The sequence below is a fragment of the Gallinula chloropus genome (genome assembly GCF_964237585.1).
Source record: "Gallinula chloropus genome assembly, chromosome: 22".
Lineage (NCBI taxonomy): Eukaryota > Metazoa > Chordata > Aves > Gruiformes > Rallidae > Gallinula > Gallinula chloropus.
Genome location: NC_140107.1, coordinates 1,130,150 through 1,150,281, shown reverse-complemented (window position 1 = coordinate 1,150,281; position 20,132 = coordinate 1,130,150). Strand labels below are relative to the sequence as shown.

Below are 20,132 nucleotides of genomic sequence, written 5' to 3'. Positions count from 1 at the left end.
GCCCCATCAGAGGGTCAGGGCAGGACAGCTGTCTTCTCCTGGGCATGGCTACAGAGGTGTAAAGCAGAGGGTGCACACAGGGGTGCCCAGGGCTGTCCTTATGAGCAGGGTCACTGTACCCTGAAGTCTGGGTGCTGGGACAGAGACTCTGCTGCTGCCAGGAACAGAACTCAGCCTGCCTGGTGTGCTTCTATCAGCACTGCAGAAAGAAGCTGTGGGTGGAAAGTATGACCTATGGAAGGACAGTGTAGGGTGCTTCTGCTGGCTCTGGACATATCCATTAGTGAGGCTGGCACTGAGCTGGCCTTCACTTCAAGACTCCCATCTGTAGGACATGGACTTCCCCTCTCCCAGCAGTAGCACGCTGAAGCCAGCACAAAGCAGACCTCCCAAAAGGGACCTGCTAGAGCTACCTGAACTAAATTAGAAGTATGGAATTTTCTTTTTCCCTCAATGAAAAGTTCTGTAACTTCTCATTGTGCTTTTTCCTCCTTGGACAGGTCTCCACACTTGATGGCAGCAGATGTCCAACAGCAGCTCCATCAACCAGTTCCTCCTCCTGGCCTTTGCAGACACACGGGAGCTGCAGCTCCTGCACTTCTGCCTCTTCCTGGGCATCTACCTGGCTGCCCTCCTGGGCAATGGCCTCATCATCATCACCATAGCCTGTGACCACCACCTCCACACCCCCATGTACTTCTTCCTCCTCAACCTCTCTCTTACTGACCTTGGCTGCATCTCCACCACTGTTCCCAAAGCCATGGCCAATTCCTTGTGGGACACCAGGGCCATTTCCTACACAGGATGTGTGGCTCAACTCTTCTTCTTTGTATTTTTCAGCTCAACAGAGTACTGTCTTCTCACTGTCATGGCCTATGACCGCTACGTTGCCATCTGCCAACCCCTGCACTACGGGACCCTTCTGGGCAGCAGAGCTTGTGTCCACATGGCAGCAGCTGCCTGGGCCAGTGGGTTTCTCCATGCTATGCTGCACACAGCCAGTACATTTTCTCTTCCCCTCTGCCATGGCAATGCCCTTGACCAGTTCTTCTGTGAAATCCCCCAGATCCTCAAGCTCTCCTGCTCAGATGCCTACCTCAGGGAAACTGGAGTCATTGTGTTCAGTGCCTGTTTGTATTTTGGGTGTTTTGTGTTCATTGTGGTGTCCTATGTGCAGATCTTCAGGGCTGTGCTGAGGATCCCCTCGCAGCAGGGACGGCACAAAGCCTTTTCCACCTGCCTCCCTCACCTGGCCGTGGTCTCCCTGTTTCTCAGCACTGCCATGTTTGCCAACCTCAAGCCCCCCTCCCTCTCTTCTTTATTTTTGGAACTTGCAATGTCATTTCTTTATTCGGTATTTCCACCAGCAGTGAATCCCCTCATCTACAGCATGAGGAACCAGGAGCTCAAGGGTGCTGTGCGGAAACTGATGACTGGATGTTTTTAGCTGCAATAAACCACTCATATCACCAACCTTGTCACTCGCGTTACAACCACTCCTTATTTCATAGGGATTTTAGTTCATGTTTTCTTTTCTTTTTTCCTTCTAGATAATCTAAGCTATAATAACTTGTTCCATGTTTATCCTATTCCAAATGCAGTATCTCTTGGTCTTGTGAGACCAAGACACTTCCTATTGACGAGCTGTGCTCTGTTTGCATCAGGTCTGCCTGCAATGGGCCACAATGTTTCTTTCATTTTGTTTTACTTTCCTTACATTTATAAAAAATTTCCAAGCACATCTTCATCAGTGGAATCACTTGACAACTTGTCTGAAATGGCAATGCTTCCCCACCATGACAGAATGGGAATGTGCAGGTTTGGAACCGATGACAGCAGAAGAAATACTCACCTTCCCCTGTAGCCGCATTACTGTCAGTCTGTCTCTGTCATCTCCCTCATCATTCAGGTGTTTCCACCTCTCCTGATGATACAGACATGAGTAAGGACATCTATTCAGCAGACTAGATGTATATAAGCCCTTCACTTTGCTCACAGCTTTCCACCTCCGCTTGCTCTTTGGTCTTTCAGGTGCCGCTCAGCTGGGCTTGGGGCAGAGCCCGGTTCTCCAGACAGGCTTGGGTCTCAAGAGACTGTATTTCTTGCCTGTCCAGATCTCCTTAGGAGACCCATATCCATCACAGAATGCTGCTGTCACTGCTTCTATCAACTGAGCCATGACAGAAAATACCCGTGACTGGAAAAAGGTCTTTCATGGAAAACTCCTTTGAAACCTTCATCACTAAGGACCTATATAAAATCCAATTAGTTGTAAAAATCTTGAGTTTATCAATGAAAATGAGTTGAAGTGACGCTTGTAAGGGCTTTCTGGATTTTAATGAGCCCCATGGTGTCTTTTCTTCTGAGTCCACAGACCTCAGATACCAAGAGGAGAGTTAAGAAACCTCTCAAGAAGTCAGGACTAATGCCCAAAGCAACTTGAAGCGTTAACAGGCCCCAGTGGGAGCCATTACAGACAAAGCCTCCCCAGGGGCTCCTTTGAGCAGACAACTGGAGGCCATGAGGATAAACCCAGGCAACGCACAGGCAGCTCTGATGCTGAGGACACTCTGGCTTGGTCTGATGAAGCAGAAATGCCAAGTGGTGACCCCCAGCCCCTGGTCAGGGAGATCCTGACCCTCACCTGTGTCTGAGGGCTCTTCCCTGTGATGTGGGAATTGTGACAGGGGTATGACACATGGTTGCATCCCCTGGAGTGGGTGCAAGGAGGCAATGATGCTCCATGGCCCTAAGGACAATGTGTCTTCTCTGAGGCCTCTGTAGCAGGGACATTTACCATAGCCAAGGAGGTAAGGACCTCCTTTCTATCAAGCCCTTTTAGCCTGTCTGGAACCCTTGGCCATCTGCACCATAGCCCATTCACACTGTCTGTGCTTGTTTCCCTGTAAAATGCGGGGCACCAAACCCCTTCCCCACCTCGTTGTCGCCTCATGATGTCCCTGCCTGTTCTGCTGTCTCTGCCTCCTCACCACCTGTTCCCACAAACACAAAGCCACCAGCTCATCCACACTTCCTCTGAGTGACATTTTGCTCCACAGCACTACCCTCAGAAGGACTTTTCTTTATCCTCATGCCCACTCTGACCTTCAAAGCAGCAGTTTCAGTGAACTTCCTTTCTTATGTTCTTTCCTGGTAGCACAAAGAGGGCTTCCCTCAGCCTCACCTTCCCCAGGCTAAAGAAGCCCCGGATCTCTCAGCCTCTCCCCACAAGACCCCCAACCATATCTTGGTAGACTTTCTCTGACCACATGACAGATGCTCTTAGTGCACAGCCTGGGGAGGTTTCAGGCCAGGAATAACTTTCATCTCTCACAACTTTTATTCGGGGGCTACTGCTGGATATTTAGCATTTTTGAAACATGACACTGATCGAGCCAGAAAATGATCTGAGGCACTGTTAGGACCCTTCCTTTAGATAAGAATGTCTTGGGCCCCAAGGTTACTGGGTCTTCCCAGAGTGCATCCTGAGGAGGTTTTATGCCACAAACCTTTTTCAGCCCATGTACCTTTTGCTTGGGAGTTACTGCTCTACATTTAACAGTTTTGAGGGAGAAGCTGGTAGACTCTGAAAACAACATCAGGTGCTTTTAGGACTGTTCCCTTGGCTATGAAAGCCCTGAACCCCAAGGTTACTGGTCCTGTTTGTAGTATACATGGGAATGTTTCAGGCCAGGAATGTATCTCTTCCCTTGCACCTTTTGTTCTGGAGCTATTGGTGCAGTTCAGCGGTTTTGAAGGTGGAGGACTCTAGAGCTGTGCAATGACGTCAGGCACTGTGAGGGTCGTTCCCTTGGCTCGCAATGTTCTGAGCCTTAATGTTACTCGTCCTGCTAGTGGGTTACCTAGGGAGGTTTCAGGCCAGGATCATCTTTGGCCAGCGCCCCTTTTGTTTGGGAGCTATTGCTGGACACATTGAAGTTTTAAAGGTGGATGCTGATAGAGCCCAAACTTGACACCAGGCACTGTTAGGACACTACCTTGGTAAGGAGAGACCCAAGCCCCAAGACTTCTGGGGCTGCTAGAGGGCTAACCAGGGAGATTTCAAGCCAGGAACATCTTTCAGCCCTTGTCCATTTTCCTTAGGATCTCTTGCTGGGTATTTTGAAGTTTCAACTGTGGACAGTGTTGGAGCCTGAAAACAATGTCAGGCACTGTTAGGACTGTTCCTTTGTCTAGGGATGTCCTGATCCTGAAGGTTACTGAGGCTGCTTCTCCACCCCCTGAAGAGGTTTCAGGGCAATGACATCTTTAAGCTCTCGGACTTTTGTTTGGGAGTTGCTACTGGATGGTTTGAAATTTTGAAGATGGACACTGGTAGAGCCTGAAAATGACCTCAGGCAATGTTGGGATGGTTCCCTTGGCAAGGAATTCAGCCCTTGCTCCTTTTGTTGTGGTGCTATTGGTGGACACTTAGCATATTTGAATGTGGATGCTGGTGTAGACTGAAAATGAAGTCAGGCACTGACTGATATCCTTGAGTGTGAAAGCCCTGAGCTCCAGTGTTAATGAGAGTTGCTTGTGTCCTACCTGGGTAGGTTTCAGGCCAGAAACGTTTTTCAGCCCTCACACGTTTGCTTCAGGGCTGTTACTGAATGTTTACCAGTTTCAAAGTTGGTCACTTTTAGATCTGGAAAGTTCTCTCTGATAGAGTTAGGACCAGTTCCTAGGAAGAAATGCCCTGAACCCAAAGGTATATAGGGGCTGCTAGTGGGATACCTGGGGAAGTTTCAGGCTAGGAATGTCTTTCATCCTTCGCTCCTTTTGTCCGGGATGCATTGCTGTACATTTAGCAGGTTCAAAGGTGGATTCTGGTAGAGCTGGAAAATGGCATCAACCACTGTGAGGACCATTCCATTGCCTCTGGATGCTCTGAGCCCTGTGCAGCTGCCAGTGGTCTACCTACACAGGTTTCAGTACAGGGACATCTTTCATCCTTCACACTTTTGTTAGGGATCTATTGCAGTTCTTTAGCAGTTTTAAGGTGTATGCTAGAATCATAGAATCATAGAATTGTAGGGGTTGGAAGGGACCTCAAGAGATCATTGGGTCCAACCCCCCTGCCAAAGCAGCTCCCTAGGACATATCACTCAGATAGGCGTCCAGGAGGGTCTTGAATATCTCCAGAGAAGGAGACTCCACCACCTCCCTGAGCAGCCTATTCCAGTGCTCTGTCACCCTCACTGGGAAAAAGTTTTTCCGCATGTTGTTGGGGAACTTCCTGTGCTCCAGTTTACAGCCATTGCCCCTTGTCCTGTCCCCACAGACCACTGAAAAGGGGCTGGCTGATTCCCCCTGCATCCCCTGCTTCAGATAATTATAAACTTTAATTAGGTCCCCCCTTAGTCTTCTCTTCTCAAGGCTGAAGAGTCCCAACTTACTCAGCCTTTCCTCATAGCGGAGATGTTCCAGGCCCCTAATCATCTTCGTAGCCCTTCTCTGGACTCTCTCTAGGAGATCCCTGTCCTTTTTACACCAGGGAGCCCAGAACTGGACACAATACTCCAGGTGGGGCCTGAGCAGGGCAGAGTAGAGGGGGAGGATCCCCTCCTGTGACCTGCTGGCCACACTCCTCCTGATGCCCCCCAGGATCCCATTGGCTCTCTTAGCCACTAGGGCATACTGCTGGCTCATGGCCAACCTGTCATCAACTAGGACCCCCAGGTCCTTCTCCACTGAGCTCTTCTGCAGCAGGTCATCCCCCAGCCTGTATTGGTACTGATGGTTGTTCCTTCCCAGGTGCCAGACTCTACACTTGCTTTTGTAGAACTTCATCTGGTGTCTCCCTGCCCAGCTCTCCAGCCTGTCCAGGTCTCTCTGGATGGCAGCTCAGGGTTCCTGCGTGTCAGCCACTCCTCCCAGCTTTGGATCATCGGGTACTTGCTGAGGGTGAATGCTGTTCCCTCATCAAGGTCATCAATGAAGATATTAATAGAACTGGACCCAACACTGAGCCCTGAGGAACACGGCTAGTCACAGGCCTCCAGTCAGATTCTGCTCCACAAATCACAACCCTCTGGGCTCAGTCCGACAGCCAGTTCTCAACCCACCTCCCTGTCCACTCATCTATCCCATGCTCTCTCAGCTTTGCTATCAAGATGTCATGGGAGACAGTATCAAAGGCCCTGCTGAAGTCAAGGTAGATGACATCCACTGCTCTCCCTCCATCTACCCAGTCTGCCATGAGATCGTAGAAGGCTATGAGATTGGTCGAGCACGATTTCCCCTTGGTGAATCCATGCTGATTGCTCCTCATGACCTTCTTCTCTTCCAATTGCTTGGAGATGGCATCCAGAACAAGCTGTTCCATCACCTTTCCAGGGACAGAAGTGAGGCTGACTGGCCTGTAGTTACTAGGTTCCTCCTTCTTGCCCTTTTTAAAGACTGGAGTGACATTGGCTATCCTCCAGTCTTCAGGCACTTCTCCTGTCCTCCAAGACCTGTTGAAGATGATAGAGAATGGCTCAGCAATCACCTCCGCAAGCTCCCTCAGCACACGTGGATGTAACCCATCTGGGCCCATGGATTTGTGTGCATTAATCCCTTTGAGCTGCTCCTGGACCTCCCTTACCTCAACCAGAGGGAAATTCTTCATTTCCCAAACACTCCAACTTTCATCCAGTGTCTGTGGGTCCCGAGGGGCGTTTGAAGTGAAGACCGAAGCAAAGGCAGCATTCAGTATCTCCACCTTCTCAGTATCCCCCGTTACCAGGACACCCTCCTCATTCAGCAAGGGTCCTACATTATCCCTGGTCATCCTCTTACTATTCACGTATCTAAAAAAGCCCTTTTTATTATCCTTTATGTCCCTTGCCAGCTTCATTTCAAAGAGGGCTTTAGCCTTCCTAGTTGCATCCCTACAGGCCCTGGCCACATTCCTGTATTCTCCCCAGGTGCTCAGACAATTTTTCCACATTTCATAGATCTTCTGCTTCTCTTTGAGTTTACCCAATAGCTCCGTGTTCATCCATGCAGGTCTTCTGCCCCTCTTTCCTGATTTCCTGCTCAAAGGGATGCATCGTTCCTGTGCTTGGAAGAAGCACTGTTTGAATGCTAGGCAGCTCTCACAGGCTCCCATTCCTTCTAACAGCGTAGCCCATGGGACAGCCCCTATTCATTAGTGGAGGAGATCAAAGTTAGCTCTTCCAAAATTCAGGGTAGCTATCCTACTTTTTGGCTTGCTTCTTCCACCCAGGATCTTGAACTCGACCATTTCATGGTCGCTTTGTCCTAAGCTGCCCCCGACCTTCACTTCCCTAATGAGCCTCTCCTTGTTAGTGAAAACAAGGTCCAGCACCTGCCCTCCCATTGTAGGCTCCTGCACCATCTGTAGCAGGAAATTGTCTTCAACACACTGCAGAAATTGTCTGGACTGCATACGACTGGCCGTGTTGCTTGCCCAGCAAATATCTGGATAGTTGAAGTCCCCCATAAGGATCAGTGCCCGGGATCTTGAGGCTACTTCTAACTGCTTATAGAACGCGCTATCAACCTGCTCCTCTTGATCAGGTGGCCTATAGACACTCTCAGAACAATGTCACCCATACCAGTTTGCCCCTTGATTTTAACTCACAAGCACTCGACGGATGGTTCATCCTTCCCCAGGTGTTGGTAGTTGGGGCCTGGCGGTCGGGAGATGTCAGGCTGTATGGAAAGGTAGGACCCCCCCCTCCTCCTCAGGTAACCAATAGTAGGCAGCCGGTGATGTAAGCGGACGGAAATGACATCATAAACCTCGGCTATATAACACTGTGCCACTCACTAATAAACACCATTTGCCGTCCCCCACGTTGGTGTCTGTGAGCTGATGGACCGAGCGGCCAGAGTGTGGCCGCCGTGCCGTTCCTGAACCAGGTTGCCACGCCTAGAGAGGCAACAGCCAGGTGGAGCTCAATACATTCCAGCTGCTCTCTCACATAAAGAGCAACTCCTCCTCCTCGCCTCCCTAGCCGGTCTTTCCTAAACAGCACATAGCCATCCATGACAGCGTGCCAGTCGCCCAGGTTGTCCTGGGGGCTTCCATCCACTTTCTGTCCCCATCTTTTCACTCAGGGGTCTGGGTATCAGTAGACAAATGGTATTACTACTAAAGACTGAAGGAAAAAAGGCCTCAGCCTTTTCTTCATCCTCTGTCACAATTAAGTAATTATAGATTTAATTAATTTACTATTTGTTATTATAGAGTTAATAACATAAGTAGGGCCAGGAAGAATATCCCTCCTTTATTGTAGGTCGCAAACAAAAGGTTCGAGGGCTGAGCAAGTTTCCTGGTCAGAAACCTCCCCAGGTAGTCCACAAGCAACCCTGGTATCCTTGGGGCTAAGGTAATTCCTAGTCAAGGGAATGGTCCTAATAATGCGAGATGTCATTTTCAGGCTCTACAGGCATCCACATTCCAAAATGCAACACGTCCAGCAATAGCTCCCAAAGAAAAGGTGTGAGGGCTGAAAGATGTTTCTGGTCCGAAACCTCCCCAAGTTGTTGTCAGGATCCAAAACCAGACTAATTTGGCAGAGGTTACACACCATTGTGTTCCAAAAGACCTCAGGTTGCTCTGGGTGGCTGGGGGCACCTGGGCTTAACTCCTGAGTAATTCCCAACTAGGAGTTTTGTCATGACCAGGTCTTCACAATTTTCAGGAACAGAATTAAGACTCAGAACTGAGTCAAGGGTCAAGTCACTTTATTTGGCCAACAACAAGTGTGCAAGAGAAGGGGGGGGGGGAAGAAATGCAATATCTACCACCAAGGAGCTGCAGTGTCCTGTCAGGCCAAGGTCTTCAGGTCTGGTGGGGCAACGTTCCCTCCATGTCGGTCACCTCTGTTCTTTTATTGTGTTGTATTCACTCCTTCCAGGAATCAATTAGCATATTTCAAGAACTACTTTGTTTAGCTGCACCCCCCACACAGTGGTGGTGTGTCTGCCCAATACCATCACTGGGAGGTTTTTGGTGGTCTTCAGGGGTCTCTGGCCCCTCTCTCTTCCAGACCCCGGGTCTGGGCACATGCACAGTGGTTGGGTTAAATTTAATCAGCTCTGCATTCAGGTCCATAGGAAGGCAGGATGCATCTGGTCTTGCAGTCTGACTGTTGCTCTACTGCTGACAGTGGTGATAGCTGGTGCTGTAATGTTCCAGCAGTGTTGAGACAAACACCTGACACAGTCTCTTCATTGTTTGACACAGTCCCCTAGACCACCCTATGGCTCCACATGGCTGTTTCGTTCATGTTACACCACGGTGGCATGAATGATAGGAGGTAAAGAGAGGAAGAAGGAAAAGAGACAGCATGGTCACAATAGCTAACAACATCCAATTAACTATTGTAATTTTACTTCTTAAAATGTAAATCTCTTCCTCCTGGAACAGGCTGCACGGAGAGGTGGTGGATGCCTGATCCCTGGAGGTGTTCAAGGCCAGGTTGGATGGGGCCCTGCGTAGCCTTGTGTAGCTCCAGGCCTGGAGGTTGGTGGCACTGCCTGTGGCAGGGGGGTTTGAACTGTATGATCCTTGGGGTCCCTTCCAACCCAGACCAGTCTGTGATTCTATTATTATCAATTCAGAACATCTATGCATTCTGGTACCTGTGTGGGTTTGGTGATACAAAGCAGAGTGATTGTGGCCTTTGTGGTTCATGTGGTCTGCTGCCCTGGTCTATTCTGGTTGGGGTCGGCATACACAGTAGGAAAATGGATTTCCACACCCCCTTAGTCTAAGGCACATGTTTTGTTGGGGTCTCAAAACTCCTGTTCTAGATTTAAGCAAAGGCAAGTAAAAACACCCTATTTAATATGATCCATACTGCTGACAGTGTCGTTGGGCATTTCTTTAACGCCCTCAGGTGAAGCAGGAGTTACAAATTGCCTATTGGCTACAACATGTTGAATCAATTGTATAAAGCATGGAATAATACGTGGTAAAAACAACAATGTGGTGAATCCACATGTCAAATAAAGAAGGATTCACTTAAACCATGGCCCAACAGGGAGCCAGGACAACATATCAATGTCCCAGCCTTCCCCTGTTTGAACGGGGACATGGGCTAAGTTCTGTATTCTGGCTGTGGTTTGTTTATCAACCTTGCCATTGTCATCTATTTTCAAACAACAATTAGAATCATTTATTACCACAAATGCCTCCTCCTTTGGCTGGCAGGTAATTGAGAACCATGTGATGTGTTAATATTGCTCTTCACATTTGTGCCCCCTGATTGGCCAATAGATGGAGGGCATGAGCTGTGTCATCAGTAATAATTCCTACGATGGCTTGTAGACGAATAATGACATTTAGATTATAGATTGGGTCTCGAGCAGCCCTAATCCATTTGTCAGGATTCTAGGTTGCAGGTCCAAAATGTTGTACGACACTTTGGAGGGTCCACCTGTCTTTTCCCCAGGACTGACTACTCCTACCTGCTATAGAAACATCAATGGACCCTCGATACCGACTGAGGTCGTCATAGACCTTAATTCCCAAACTGTTTCCACTCTGGTCTGGACACAAAAAACCAACCCAAAACACGAAAAGGGTGTATATAACCCACATAACATGTTCTGCTCCAGTTATTTGGTCATTTTTGATAAGCATGGTGGCCACCAATCCAGTAGTGACATTTAAAGCCAAATGGGCCTTACAATTTTGAGTCTTAAATCGGAACTACATGGAGTTTCAAAATAAATGGTGTGTTTTAAACCCAAAGGATGCTTAACTCGATTAGTTGATATTAATTATTGTTCCAAAAATTGCGTCTCCATGCTCCTACCCGATTGCTATAGTTACACTGAATGGTAACTTCCTGGTTGGTTATGCCAACCAGGTTCTGCCACAAGCCAAAGGGTTGGATTCCCTCAATATCTCAACTCCCATAAGATTCCTATTAGACCAACAGATACCAAATTGGTTTTGATGACCAGTTTCATTGACCCATGCCCAATTTAGCCACTGAGGGATGAGTTTTGCTCACCAGTGGTGTTGCTCAACATGCACCATAACGTGTCACCTCTGAAAGGAAAAGAGTGATTCTAAGTTGCACAATTAATGGGTCAACACCCAGGGAAGACAGCAGGATTTCAAACCTGAAGGTCCAATCACACCCACTACGACCCACAAAACCTCCATTGTTGTCATTCCGATTCAGACAATATTCCCCCTTTTCTGGAACTGTTTTTCCATTGTTTTGTTTCCTCATTCCAATAGAATGAACCTTTACCAATTGTTATGTCACTTAGATCACTCAGGAGCCATTTTGGGGATATTGTTTCAACGTCCATGACCAGTCTTTAAATCCTGAAGGGCTCCCACATCCCCAACAATTTGTCAGGTTAAAAGCGTTGGGCACCTGCTGGCCTAAAGTTACAAATGCATTTTGCCACCCCAGGCTGAAGAGGGGGGCACAAATGTTTCCCCATATATTAAAGGTGGTGAGAATGGTCGACCAAAACAATGTTTGTGACAGTCTGCTAAACATCCTATAAATATTAACAAAGCAGTTATTAACTGAACTATACAGACAATTAACAGCTTCATCTATTCCTTCAAGCAGGTGTCAGAGATTCCATCTGGAAAAGAAAAGAGAAAAAACCCAGACTCAGTTTGTATTAAGGGACTGGTCATAGATTGTTATTAGAAGGATGGAATAATCCACCTTGTATTGACTTTGTGTTCCTTCCCATGGGCATCTTTTGCTTTCCAAGCATATTTGTGGAGGGGCTCAGCCAGGACAAGGGGAACGGTCCCAATGGTCGGCATTTCTACCAAGACTGGCAGAACAGCAGAGAAAACTGGTTTTCTGGGGTGCTGGGAGTGTGGGGTTTGGGGATTAAAGCTGGGGTTGGGACAAAAGGCATTGAGTTGGGACATCCATTTCTTCCCCAGCAATCACTGACTTGGGGAACTGCATCCCAGAGTCGTTCTGCCCAGTGTGGCTTGTGAGCTTTTAAAAACCCTTTCAAAAGCCCATTAGTTCCCCCCACTATCCCATTAGCTTGGGGGTAACACGGGGTGTGAAATCCCCTCCTGACTCCTCCTTCCTTGGCCCACTCCTGCCCCTTGGCAGCAGTGAAATGACTGCCCTGGGCTGACTGAGCAGACTGGGGGTTGGCAGAAAGCGAAACCAGTTTGTCAGGGGCCGCCCTGGATGTTCTCCTGCTGCTCCTGGAAATGCCTGGGCTTGGACTAGGCCAGAAATGATTTCCACTCCCACTGATACTCTTGTTTCCCCTCCGCCTTCCCAAGGGCTCCAATAGAGTCGATGTGCCAGGCCTCCCAAAGGGTCTTTTTCTCTCTCAGCTGAAGGGGGGTCTCTTCCATGGGGCGCCGCTCTAACCGCAGGCAGCATTGTTCACAGGCCCAGAGCCAGGTGGGGCAAGCTTCCCAGTGACAGGCCACCCCCTGGCATGTGCCTCCCTGTGGGAATCCTTGGATCCTGCCTGGCCACGTTTCACATGCAGCCACTCCAGGAGCCTGTCCCAATGTCTGAGCTGGTCCTCTTGCTGCAGAGGGGCAATGCTGGCCAGTTCCTCTGAGCTGAGGGAGCTGGGCCTCGTTAGCTTGGAGAAGAGGAGACTGAGGGGTGGCCTTATTCAGGTCAATGGGTAAAAGCTGGAGCAGAGGAAGTTCCATGTGAATGTCAGGAGAAACTCTTTCACTGTGAGGGTGCCAGAGCCCTGGGACAGACTGCCCAGAGAGGTTGTGGAGTCTCCTCCTCTGGAGACATTCACACCCACCTGGATGTGTTCCTGTGTGGTTTAGTCCAGGTGATCCTGCTCTGGCAGGGGGGTTGGACTAGATGACCTTTTGAGTTCCCTTCCAACTGCTAACGTTCTGTGATTCCTTGACCTTGGATCTCCCTGCATGTCTCTTGGAGCACCTCTGGCCCCTAAGGTTTCACTGGGTGTTGGTGTTTGAACACCTCCTTCCTGGCTACCCCCCATTAATTCCCCTGGGAATTGGGACCAGCAGTTCCCAGGAAACAGGTGCCTCTTTTGTGCCCACTGCAAATGGGGCAAGAGGAACCCCAGATTCCCTTGATTTGAGGCAGCCATGGGCCTGAGCTGCATCCTTTTCCAGCCCCAGGGCTACAAAGCAAGGATGAGGTGCCTCGAGTCACTTGTCATACTCCTTACCCTCCCCAAGGGGAAAGAGTCCCCTTCCCGTCATCTTCTGGGGGTCCTGCCTCATGTGGAGACAAGAAAAAGTGATTCTTCTGCCCAGCTCGTGTTTGATCAGGAGAAAGGACTCTGCTGGACAGAAGAATTTCTCCCCACACTAGAGAGCAGATGGCAGGGAGGACTTCAGTGTCTTTCCTAGTTGGTTCCCTGGAGCTTCAGGAATACCTCAGAGGAGCTGAGGAGTGTGTGACGCCTTCACCAGCCCCTCTGCTGTAGCTGGGCTGGACTCCTGGGACAGTGGGAGCTGATGAAACATTACAGCACTGATGAGGAACAGCTCTGCCATAGAGTAGCTCCTCTGGCAAGTGAACAGGGCTGGGGACACTGCCTGTAGGCATCAAGGGGAGACCTGAGAGGTTGAGAGAGCAGCCAGATGCTGAGAAGTCACTGGAGGAGAAATCTCCTCAGCACTCTAACTGTGAGTATGTCCCCGGTATGTCTGTGGGTGCAGGGCAATGCAGGTTCTGTTCCTGGAGGGATCTCCTAAAGCTGGGACATGGGACAGTGTGTGGGCTCTGTCAGGAGGACAGGTTCTCTCTAGGACCAGAAGAACGTGCTGCCTGGAAGGGATGCCCTTCTGCCCCATCAGAGGCACAGGGCAGGACAGCTGTCTTCTCGTGGGCATGGCTGAGGGGTGCCCAGGGCTGTCCTTGCAAGCAGGGTGCTTGTGACCCAGGAGCTGTGTGCTGGGGCAGGGACTCTGCTGCTGCCAGGGTCAGCACTCAGCCTGCCTGCTGGGCTTTCCACAGGGATATAGACAGCACCTCTGGGTTAAAGCAGTGACCCAGGGAAGGGCAATGTAAGGTCCCTCTGCTGTAAGAAAGTGCTGCCTGGGTCAGCTTTGCTCCCAGCCAGAGCTGATCCTTGAGAAATGCCAAAGAGAATATTTCTCCAAAGGCAGAGTCTTTGCTTTGACTTTTCCTCTCCTGGGGGCTGTGCTGAGTGTGGTAGATGAGAACTTATTTCTCCCCTTGAGAATATGCAGTGAAAACTTGATTCTCATGAAGATGTTGGAGCCTGGGCTGAGCCCTGCACACACAGAGGTTCCCTGGGGCAGTGCCCTGATGCCAGGAGGGGTCTGCAGAGCAGAGCTGAGCACAGGGCAGGTTGGATGAGTTCTGTGAGCACAGAGCAGGAGGTGAGATGGGAAAGAGAAGGATCTGCAGGGATAGCTCCAGGCAGGAGACATTTTCAGCGATGGAAAAGGAGCTGCTCCCACTAATGCCCTGGCAGTGAGGATTTGAGATGCCCCTGATATCCCCAGCAGTGCTGAAACTTTCCTGCAGCAACCACCAGGTTTCTGCCACACAGCATAGAGTCAGCACCCAGAGTTCCAGTGTTTCAGGCTGAGTCTTCTCCTTGGCAACACAACCCACATGAGGAGAAACCCCAGAGTGCCTGTCTATCTGTCCCTGTCCTTCCAGCCTTGACTAGAACATTTCTCAATGTTTACCCTCCTGTCCTTGCTGTCTGTGTCCCAGCATTACCTGGAGATCTGGTGGGGCTGGCACTGAGCTGACCCTCACTTCAGGACCCCCATCTGTAGGACTGTGGACTTCCAGGCAGCTCCTGCTGGGCTGCAGCTGCCTCCCAAAATGGCACCGCTCTCCCAGGGACTCTTGTGCCCCAGGGAGGAGCCCCATGCAGGAGACATCTCGGCACAGAGGCCATGGCAGAGCCACTCATCACCTGTGTGTGGGCAGCTGCACTGAGCCCTGTGTGTCCCTGGCTGGGAGCGGGGAGCTGAGATCCTCCTTGGGTAGGATGAGACCGCAGGAGGGCATTGGAGCTCTGCCCTGCGAGATTGGATTCCTCAGATCTCTGTGGGGTCCAATTTCTTCTGCAAGGAACAGCAGGGTGTGATCACAGAGCATCCAGCACAGGGCAGCTGAGAGCAGGGCTGATGGACAGAGCAGCTCTCCCCACTCTGCACTCAGGGGAAGGTTTCACTGGCACTGCAGCAGCAATGTCAGGGAGTTCTGACAGGAGAAACACTCCTCAGCTCCTTCCTATCCGCAGGGGATTTAGTCTGAGTTCAGGACATCCTTCTATTTACTGACTGCTGCAAGGCAGTACTGCGTTCTCTAGAGCCCACAGCTGACCCTTCTCCCAGCAGTGACACACTCAACCCAGCACAAATCAGACCTCCCAAAAAGTACCTGAGAAATGTCTTCCTGAATACAGCCAGTCAATCTGAGGGTGTTCCCTAAGTGGTTTTCCTCAGAGAATTGTTCCCTAACTTCTCACTTTGCCTTTTCCTCCTTGGACAGGTCTCTACAGTTGACAGCAGTAGATGTCCAACAGCAGCAGCTCCATCAGCCAGTTCCTCCTCCTGGCCTTTGCAGACACACAGGAGCTGCAGCTCCTGCACTTCTGGCTCTTCCTAGGCATCTACCTGGCTGCTCTCCTGGGCAATGGCCTCATCATCATCACCATAGCCTGTGACCACCACCTCCACACCCCCATGTACTTCTTCCTCCTCAACCTTTCACTGCTCGACATGGGATGCATCTCAACCACTCTTCCAAAATCCATGGCTAATTCCTTGTGGGACTCCAGGGCAATCTCGTTCTGGGGATGTGCTGCACAGGTCTTCCTGGTTTTCTTCTTGGCTGGTGCAGAGTTTTCTCTTCTCACTGTCATGGCCTATGACCGCTACGTTGCCATCTGCCACCCCCTGCACTACGGAACCCTCCTGGGCAGCAGAGCTTGTGTCCACATGGCAGCAGCTGCCTGGGCCAGTGGGTTTCTCAATGCTGTGCTGCACACAGCCAACACATTTTCACTGCCCCTGTGCCATGGCAATGCTGTTGACCAGTTCTTCTGTGAAATCCCCCAGATCCTCAAGCTCTCCTGCTCAGATGCCTACCTCAGGGAAACTGGAGTCATTGTGGTCAGTGCCTGTTTATGTTTTGTTTGTTTTGTGTTCATTGTGGTGTCCTATGTGCAGATCTTCAGGGCCGTGCTGAGGATCCCCTCGCAGCAGGGAAGGCACAAAGCCTTTTCCACTTGCCTCCCTCACCTGGCTGTGGTCTCCCTGTTTGTCAGCACTGGTGTGTTTGCCAACCTGAAGCCTCCCTTCATCTCCTCCCAAATTCTGGACCTGGTATTGTCATTCCTTTACTTGGTGGTTCCACCAGCAGTGAACCCCCTCTTCTACAGCATGAGGAACCAGGAGCTCAAGGATGCCATGTGGAAAGTAATGAGTGGATGTTTCTAAGCTGCTCATCTTCTGCACATTGCTGGCCATGGTAACTCATGTTAGGATCAGTCTTTATTTAGTGAGTTTATTAGTTGTTGGGTTTTTTTACTCTCAGTGTGTCTAAGCTTTAATAACATCGCCTATGTTCATCCCATTCCTAATGCAGGATCTCGTGGTGGTGTTTGACTCGGACATGGGAGCAGAAGAAATATTCACCTTCACTTTTACCTGCATTAATGCCAGTCTGTCTCATTCATTTCCATCATTCAGGTTTTTCAATATCTCCTGACCATACGGCCATTCCTAAGGACTTCTTTTCTGCAGACCAGGTGAATTTCAGCAGTTTTCAACAGGTTTCCACCTCCACATGCTCTTTGGTCATTCAGATGCCACTCTGGTTTATACTTTGAGGTTCACAGAGTTGGAAAACATCTCGTCTTTCAGAAGTCCAATGAATTGTTCTGTCAGACAATCAGGGTGTTGATAACTGACCTTTCTATGTATCTGAATAAAACTGTTCTGGGAGAGAATCTCCTCTGGAAGCTGACCACCTTCACACGCTGCTTGGCCGTAGCAGGCAGCTGAGGAGAGAGATTTCATGGTTATTAAACTGTGTCATGTTGAACTGCTGTTTGTTGTCAGAGAAATCTGCCAGTGTCTGTGAGCACAGATGATGCCAGGAAAAGTGTTGGGAGTCCCAGGAGGCCAGTGAGGGAACTGCTGGTATTGGGGATGAGCAAGGTTCTCCATGCAGGGTTGGATCTCAAGAGACTGCTTTTCCTGCCTGTCCAGATCTTCTTAGCAGACCCATGTCCATCACAGAATGCTGCTGTCACTTCTTCTATCAACTGAGCCATGACAGAAAATACCTGTGACTGAAAAAAGGTCCTTCATGGGAAATCCCTTTGAAACCTGTATCACTAAAGACCTAACTGAAATCCAAGTATTTGTAGAAGTCTTGACTGTTTTAATGAAAGGGACTCTCTCTAAGAGTTTGTTTATGCTTGGGGGAAGAGGTGGGGATGAATAGAGAGAAAAGTCAATCAAAACCTAGAATTTTTGCTTATAGTTCCAAACCACAGAACCGCCAACATGCAAATTAATTCCTCCCCAGCCCATATAATGTCAGGAGAAGATCTCTTCTGATGGAAATGTTTCTGTTCATCAAATCCCAGAGTTTCTCAAGGTCTGTTTGCAGGGAAGCTCCACTTTGTTCACAGTTCATGTGTGCTTGCAGATGGCTCTCCAACTGCTGGTGCCTCTAGCAAAAAATGACAGCACTAGGTGTTAAAGAATCTGGGACTCTATTGGTGGATGTTCAGCATGTTCAAGGGTTGATGAAGGTAGAGCCCAGAAATGACATCAGGTATTTTTCGGACCGTTCTTGTGGCTAGGAATGCCCTGAGGTCCAAGCTTACTGGTGCTCCTAGTGCAGTACTTGGGAAGGGTTCAGGCCAGGAACATCTTTCATCCCTCCCACCTTTTGTTTGGGAGGTGTTGCTGTACGTTTAGCAAGGTCAAAGTTGGTCAATAGTACAGCCTGAAAATGACATCAGGCACTGTTAGGATGATTTCATTGTCTATGACAGCCCTGAGCCACAAGAGTACTTGGTCCTAAGGTTACCGGGCCTGCTAGTGGACTACCCTGGGAGGCTTCAGGCCAGGAAGATCACTAGTCCCTCGTAACTTTTCTTTGGGATCTAGTGATGGATGTTTAGCAGTTTCAAAACTAGATGCTGGTAGAGCTGAAAACTGATGTCTAGCACTGTTATCACCATTCCATTGTCTAAGCCCTAAGCCCCAACATTACTGGGGCATCTTTTGGGCTCCCTGGGGAGGTTTCCAGGAAGAAGATCTATAGGCCCTTGTACCTTTGACTGGGAGCTATAGCTAGATGCTTAGCATTGCTGAAGGTGGATGCTGTTAGAGCCAGAACATATCATCAGGTCTTGTTACGACTGTTCACTTAGGCAAGGAAAGCCCTGATCCCCAAGGGTGCTGGGGCTCGTAGTGGGCTACCTAGGCAGCTTTCAGGTCAGGAACATCAGTCATCCTTTGAGCCTTTCATTTGTAAGCCATTACTGGATATTTAGCAGTTTTGAAGAGGGAGGCTGTTAGAGCCTGAAAATAACATCAGCCAATGTTAGGACTGTTACCTTGGTAAGGACAGAGCTGAGCCTCAAGGCTACTGGAGAATCTGGCGGGCTACCTGGCGGGTTTGAGGGCAGGAACATCTTTCAGCCCTCTAATTTTTCGGGGTGTGTGGGGGATATTTATTGCTGGGGGTTTAGCAGTTTTGAAGCTGGATGCTGTTAGAGTTAGAAAATGATGTCAGGCACTATTAGGACCATTCTGTTGTCTTTGTAAGACGTGAGCCCCAAGGCTACTGGGTCTGCTAGTGGGCTACCTGGGGAGGTTTCAGGCCAGGAAGATTACTAGGCCCTCACAACTCTTGTTTGGGAGCTATTGCTGGATGTTGAGCAGGGTCAAATGTGGATGCTGGTAGAGTCTGAAAATGACATCAGGCACTGTTAGGACTGTTCTCCTAGCAAGCAAATCCCGATTCCCAAGGTTACTAAGGTAGCTAGTTGGCTACCTGGGGAGGTTTAATTCCGAGGAACTTTTCTCAGCTCTCTCAATGTTGTTTGGGAGCTATTGCTGGATGTTCAGCAGTTCAGAAGTTGGACACTGGTAGAACCTGAAAATTACAACAACCACTCTTCGGACTTATCATCATAAGGACAGTCATCAGTCCCAAGGTTCCTGGGTGTGCTAGTGGGATACCTGGGGTGGTTTCAGGACAGGAACATCTTTCTACCATCGAACCTCTTCTTTAGGAGATATTGCTGGACCTTTATCAGTTTTAAATACAGACATCAGGCATAGTTAGGACCATTCCCTTGGCAAGGAAAGCCCTGAGCTCAAAGGTTACTGCAGCCTCTAGTGGCCTCCTGGGGAGGTTTCAGGCCAGGAACATCTGTCAGCACTCAAAGCTTTTGTTTTGGAGCTCTACCAGGACATTAAACAGTTTTCATGGTGGATGCTGGTAGAGCCTGAAAATGACGTCAGGAGCTTTTAAGATCATTTCCTTGGGTAAGAATCACAGAATCATAGAATCACAGAACGTTAGGAGTTGGAAGGGACCTCAAAAGATCATCTAGTCTAACCTCCCCTGCCCGAGCAGTATCACCTAGATTAAATTACACAGGAACACATCCAGGCAGGTTTGAATGTCTCCAGAGAAGGAGACTCCGCAACTTCTCTGGGCAGTCTGTCCCAGTGCTCCATCACACTTACAGTGAGAAAGGTTCTCCTTACATTCACATGGAACTTCCCCTGCTCCAGCTTGCACCAATTGCCCCTTGTCCTATCACTGGCCATCACTGAGAAGAACCTGGCTCTGTCCTCCTGACTCTCACCCTTTACATATTTCTAAACATCAATATGGTCACCCCTCAGTCTCCTCTTCTCCAAGCTCAATATGCCCAGCTCCCTCAGCCTTTCTTCATAAGCAAGATGTTCCACTCCCTTAACCATCTTGCTGGCCCTGTGCTGGACTCTTTCAAGGAGTTCTCTGTCCTTCTTGAACTGAGGGGCCCAGAACTGGACACAACATTCCAGGTACAGTCTGTCCAGGGCATAGGAGAGGGTGTAAAGGACCTATCATAGAATCATAGAATGGTCTGGGTTGGAAGGGACCCCAAGGATCATAGAGCTCCAACTCCCCTGCCACAGGCAGGGACAC

The 20,132-nt window shown here is 49.4% G+C and overlaps 2 protein-coding genes across 2 annotated transcripts; both read left to right on the top strand.

Annotated features, from left to right (window-relative positions):
* Window positions 1-523: 523 nt before the first annotated feature.
* Window positions 524-1,447, top strand: LOC311200161 (olfactory receptor 14C36-like; the record flags this gene model as incomplete). The annotated part of the gene is made up of 1 exon (XM_084274341.1): window positions 524-1,447. The coding sequence occupies one exon, from the start codon at window positions 524-526 to the stop codon at window positions 1,445-1,447; it is 924 nt and encodes a 307-aa protein (XP_084130467.1).
* A 14,031-nt stretch (window positions 1,448-15,478) lies between these two features.
* Window positions 15,479-16,405, top strand: LOC311199970 (olfactory receptor 14A16-like; the record flags this gene model as incomplete). Its single annotated transcript, XM_084274122.1, has 1 exon — window positions 15,479-16,405. One exon carries the CDS (start codon window positions 15,479-15,481, stop codon window positions 16,403-16,405), a length of 927 nt encoding a protein of 308 aa, XP_084130248.1.
* Window positions 16,406-20,132: the final 3,727 nt, after the last annotated feature.